The 5,154-nt window shown below is 36.7% G+C and overlaps 2 protein-coding genes across 2 annotated transcripts; both read left to right on the forward strand.

Moving 5' to 3' along the window:
• Positions 1-289: 289 nt before the first annotated feature.
• On the forward strand, positions 290-1,225 carry LOC115077322 (olfactory receptor 1020-like). The gene has a single exon (XM_029579614.1). It carries the CDS (start codon positions 290-292, stop codon positions 1,223-1,225), a length of 936 nt encoding a protein of 311 aa, XP_029435474.1.
• Positions 1,226-4,142: 2,917 nt separating this feature from the next.
• LOC115077323 (olfactory receptor 6N2-like) lies at positions 4,143-4,952 on the forward strand (the record flags this gene model as incomplete). Its single annotated transcript, XM_029579615.1, has 1 exon — positions 4,143-4,952. A coding segment is annotated over one exon (810 nt), but the record flags the coding sequence as incomplete, so codon positions are not given.
• Between the last annotated feature and the right edge of the window lie 202 nt (positions 4,953-5,154).

Below are 5,154 nucleotides of genomic sequence, written 5' to 3' on the forward strand. Positions count from 1 at the left end.
TTAGTGCGCACTAAATCGAGTTAGTGCGCACTAACGGGGAGTTAGTGTGCACTAACTCGAGTTAGTGCGCACTAACACGATTTAACGATTTTTAACAATAAATCGTTAGAATTTCTATTGTATCGTGTTCTATAACGATTTAAGACGATATAAACATTATCGGACGATAATTTTAATCGTTGAAAAACGATTCACATCCCTAGTATTTTATCATTCTTGAATTAAATAAAAAATAATAAAGTAAGGATCAAATTACTGAAGTGGTAATTGTTTTACTTTTGTCAGAAACATGGAAAATAAAAACCAGACCAGAGTAACTGAATTTGTTCTCTTTGGACTTGCAAATGTGCCAGAGCTAAATGAGTTGCTGTTTGTCATCTTTGCTGTCATTTACCTAATGACACTGGCTGGCAATCTCACAATCATTTTGATCGTAAAGCTGGATTCACGACTTCACTCCCCTATGTACTTTTTTCTTTCTAATTTGGCTCTGCTGGAAATCTGGTACACTACAACCACCGTCCCCAAAATGTTGGCCGATTTCCTGAAAGAGAAGAAAACAATTTCCTTTGCTGGTTGTTTTCTGCAATTATATTTCTTTATTTCTTTGGGTTCTACAGAGTGTGTTCTCCTTGCAATGATGGCCTATGATCGTTATGTGGCAATAACCAGCCCCCTGCATTACACAGAAATTATGAACAATTGGATCTGTTTTCTTCTGGTGGCAACTTCAGGAGCCATTGGTTTTATGAATGGCTTGATTCAAACGGTGCTCATGTTGCACCTATCCTTCTGTGGACCTAACAAAATTAATCATTTCATGTGTGATATCCTTCCACTGGTGAAGCTCTCGTGCTCTGCTATTCATACCAATGAACTTGTAGGAATTATGGTTGGAGGGGCAGTGATTGTAAGCTCCTTCCTGTTAACACTAATTTCGTATTTTCACATTATCTCTACCATCCTGAAACTCCACACTGCAGAAGGCAGAAGTAAAGCCTTCTCCACATGTTCTTCCCATCTGACTGTGGTAAGCATTTATTTCGGGACAGTAATCTTTATGTATATACGTCCTTCATCACAAGTCACCCCAAATCAGGACAGAGTGGCTGCCTTATTTTACAGTGTTGTGATTCCACTATTAAATCCTCTCATTTACAGTTTTAGAAACAGAGATGTACAGGAAGCAATTAAAAAAATATTGAAAAACAGTGTGAGATTCTGAAAAAAGTAAAATCAACGTGAGACTGTACAAAGCAAGAGTTTTGCCAAGCTTTTTCTCAATAAAAAAAAAATTGCCTCAGATAACCCAATTTCTTTATTCTCCAAGAAAATCTGTGCTTTTTTTCTCATTTCATTCTATTAGCAGTTAGACATTCTATTATTTGTCCTTCAAAATGTAAAATAGAAATTCAGAGAATTTTAAATTGAATAAAAATGATCAAATGTTATTGCATCAAATGTATGGTTGAAGAAAACCATGAAAACTCATTTGTTAAGGAATAATTGTGGTTAATTTCCAGTAAAAGCATAGGTTTTGGGCCTGTGTATATGAGGGTCTGAATTCCATCTTGACTCTTCTTGTGAAAAGGAGATAGCAGAAGGGAAAAATATACTTTAAATTTAAGATATGTAGCAATCATTCATTACAATTGTACTTGCTATTGGACAGGAGATCATGTTGAATTGCTAAAACATATGGGGCAGGGTCCGTCAGTCAAAATCCTACTCTTGATTTTTTACAGATGACCTTCATTCCCTATAATGTACAAGGGAGTAGTATGGTATAGGGGGTGAAGTTCTTCTGTACACAAAAGAGAATCAGGATCTGGGGGTGATAGCAAAGGCTAGAAGGATGCTTGGATGGAGAAGGCAAGGGATGGCTAGCAGGAAAAAGGAGGAAATACTGCCTTCTAACTCACTGGTGGAATACCATGCGCAGTTCTGGAGACCGCACCTTCAGATCGAATCAACCCAGAGGACAGCTATTAAAATGGTTAGTGGTCTTCATCAGAAGTATCTTGGTCTTCATCATCATAAGTTAGTGGTCTTCATCATAAGTATCACAGGCCTGCGATACTTTAGAAAATGAGGCCCTTAAAGATCTAAACATGTATACCACAGAGGAAGGGAGGGAAAGAGAAGTTATAATGGAGCCATTTTAATACCTCCAAGGAATACATGTACAAGATGCAGGCCTTTTTCAAAGGAAAGGAGGATCTGAAATGAGAGTTCATCGGATGATGATGAAAGGGAGTAGACTCAGAAGAAATCTAAGAAAATATTACTTTACAGAAAAGAGTGGATGCGTGGAACAGCCTCCCAGTAGAGGTGATAGAGACAAGGACAAAGTAAAAAGTTAAGAAAACACGGGACAAGCACACAGGATGTTTGAGAGACAGGGAAGGATTAAAAAGCTGTGCAGGAGATATAGAAAGGGAAGACTGAATGGGCATATGGTCATTTTCTGCAATTATATTCTGTTTCTCTGTTTATACGTTTCATTTGACTCAGAATAAGGCAATTATACAAAAAATGTAATTGATTAATTGATAAGATGGAACTAGCAAATTATGTGTATAAATTAAACACTCTTTTGGAAAATGGGCATTCTTTTGTTAAAATTTGTATTTATAAATCAAGCAAAAATTGAGATGAGAGAAAGCCGGCATTCACACAGTACTACTGATATAAACAAAAAAAGAAATATCAAACCCCTATTTAAGTCCACAATTTCAAAGGGAGAATATAATGCCACTAACAAAACAGACCAACTGTATCAAGGTATAAAAATAGCGTACAGGTATCGTCCTAAAAAACTAAAGAGAGAGAAACTAAGAATGCAAAATATATCAAGGCGCAGACAAAGGAGGCAAGGCACACTCAGAGTAAGCAGCTGAGCCTATCCTTGAAAAATAAACTTTAGTTGTCCAGGCTAAAAAAAAACAAAACAAACTACAGGACACATTCTGATATTTAATAAAGCACTTCCACGATAACTTTAAAACAAACAAGGCTCTTAGTCACTGCTTCCTCCAAGGAGTGAGTCGGTTTGTGCAAATATTTTTCCATGTGAGCAGCAAAGTTTTTAACCCAATAATTTTTGAGTGCCAGTGTTGGCACTGCATATCTGAATAAAGCACAAACTTATGAGTGACCATATAAAACCTGTAAGTGATGCTTGGAAATGTATGAGCAATCGCTGATGTGCTCAGCTTAGATGGAGCTGTGCTCTTAATTGAAATTCACTTTGTCTCAAAAAGAAGAAACTGTTTCCTCCTTTTTTTGTGTAGTCTTGGTTATATCCAGGAAAATTCTTAACTCTCAGTTTAAAGAACATTTCCTCATGATGTTTAGAAACCAGTCTCAATATCCATTCTCTGTTGGGATCCTGACTAGAGAAACAATTAATGTTGCTAGGGTTTCCAATTTTTCACCCGATGTCTCTAAAAAAATCAGTCAAATTTAAACTATCATCATAAATTGGAGATTAATCAGGTTGAGCTTCTTCGGCTTTTCTCCTTTTATATGGAGGAATATAATATGGCCTCACAACTGGAGGTATGATTGTGCAAGAGCTTTAATATTGCCAATAATTAACATTTAAACTGCAGAGACAGCCTGAATCAGTAAAATTGATGAATTGGGCACCTCACCAAATTTTTCAAATTGTCATCTTTAGCACAGAAACAATATCAGCCTCAAACCCTTCACTTATATGAGTCTGACTCTTCACAATCTCTAATCTGTTCTTAATTTCATCTAGCTAAGACCCCTAGGTATTACTGTCTCAAGTCTGGGTTTTATCTACTATTAAGGATATTTGGGCTGTCCTAGAAGCACAGTAAGGTAAAATTAATATGCCTTGGATGTCAATTAGTTTTGACGCTTGGTGTTCAGTGTTTTGACAGTTCTATGGATTCCAATTTTACTTTTATCCAATATATTTGCATCATTTGGACTCGTGTGTCCCCTTGTGTACAAAGTTCTATTCTTAATATGGAAGCACAAAGACCTTTGTCTTGAGATGAACATTTGGACTAGGCCTGAGTAAATACTGGTGGATGACTTATGGATGAATCCTTCTTAATCTAACATTTTCTTCTGATTATGCAGGGCATCCCAACTCCTTCTAAATCATATTGATTATAAGGTTGAATTCATGTCTTCATTCTCCCATGTACTTTTTCCTTTCTTTCTTGGCATTGGTAGAAATCTGGTACACCTCAACTACTGTCCCCAAAATGTTGGCCAACTTCTTGCAAGAAAGCAAAACTATTTCCTTTGCTGGTTGTTTGACACAGTTGTATTTCTTCGTTTCTTTGGGAGGCACAGAGTGTATTCTCCTTACTGTCATGGCCTATGATCGGTATGTGGCTATATGTAGCCCCCTGCACTATTCAGTCATTATGAACAGTTGGGTGTGTCTTCGACTGGCAGCCATTTCAGGATTCATTGGATTTGTGAATGGCTTGGTACACACCATACTTACATCACGCCTACCATTCTGTAAGACTAATATAATTAATCATTTCATCTGTGACATTCCCCCACTATTGAAGCTCTCCTGCTCTGATACTTATGTCAATGAAATTGTACTTTCCATACTTGGTGGATCTGTGATTCTTGGTTCCTTTTTGCTAACCTTGATATCATATGGTTACATCATCACCACCATCCTGAAGATCCGCACTGCAGAAGGCAGACGCAAAGCCTTCTCCACCTGCACCTCCCACTTAACTGTGGTCAGTATTTTTTTTGGGACAGTCACATATATATACATGAACCCTACGTCAAAGTATATTTTAGATCAAGATAAAGTGGTCTTCGTCATTTATAGCACTGTGACTCCCCTTATAAATCCTTTAATTTATAGCTTCAGAAACAGGGAAGTACAGGGCGTTTTTAGAAAAGTTTTGAAAAAGAATCATATTTTGAAAACATTTTCTTGACAAGGAAGCATAAAAGCTGCTTAGGTGATTTCTTTTTTTGGGGCTTTTTTTTAATTTTAATTTTCTTTTTCTTTTTGGCTTTTATAGAGCCCAATTATGGTTTCTCTGCTCAAGCAGTCTATAAGAATGAATAAATAAATAAAATAAATAATCTCATGGCAGGATAAGTAAATTACAGAAGATGTAATGCATCCCTGCCCAC

The sequence above is a fragment of the Rhinatrema bivittatum genome, chromosome 16 (genome assembly GCF_901001135.1).
Source record: "Rhinatrema bivittatum chromosome 16, aRhiBiv1.1, whole genome shotgun sequence".
Taxonomy (NCBI): domain Eukaryota; kingdom Metazoa; phylum Chordata; class Amphibia; order Gymnophiona; family Rhinatrematidae; genus Rhinatrema; species Rhinatrema bivittatum.

Coding starts and splice junctions, on each gene's coding strand:
- LOC115077322 (XM_029579614.1), top strand. CDS start 290: ATGGAAAATAAAAACCAGACCAGAGTAACTGAATTTGTTCTCTTTGGA.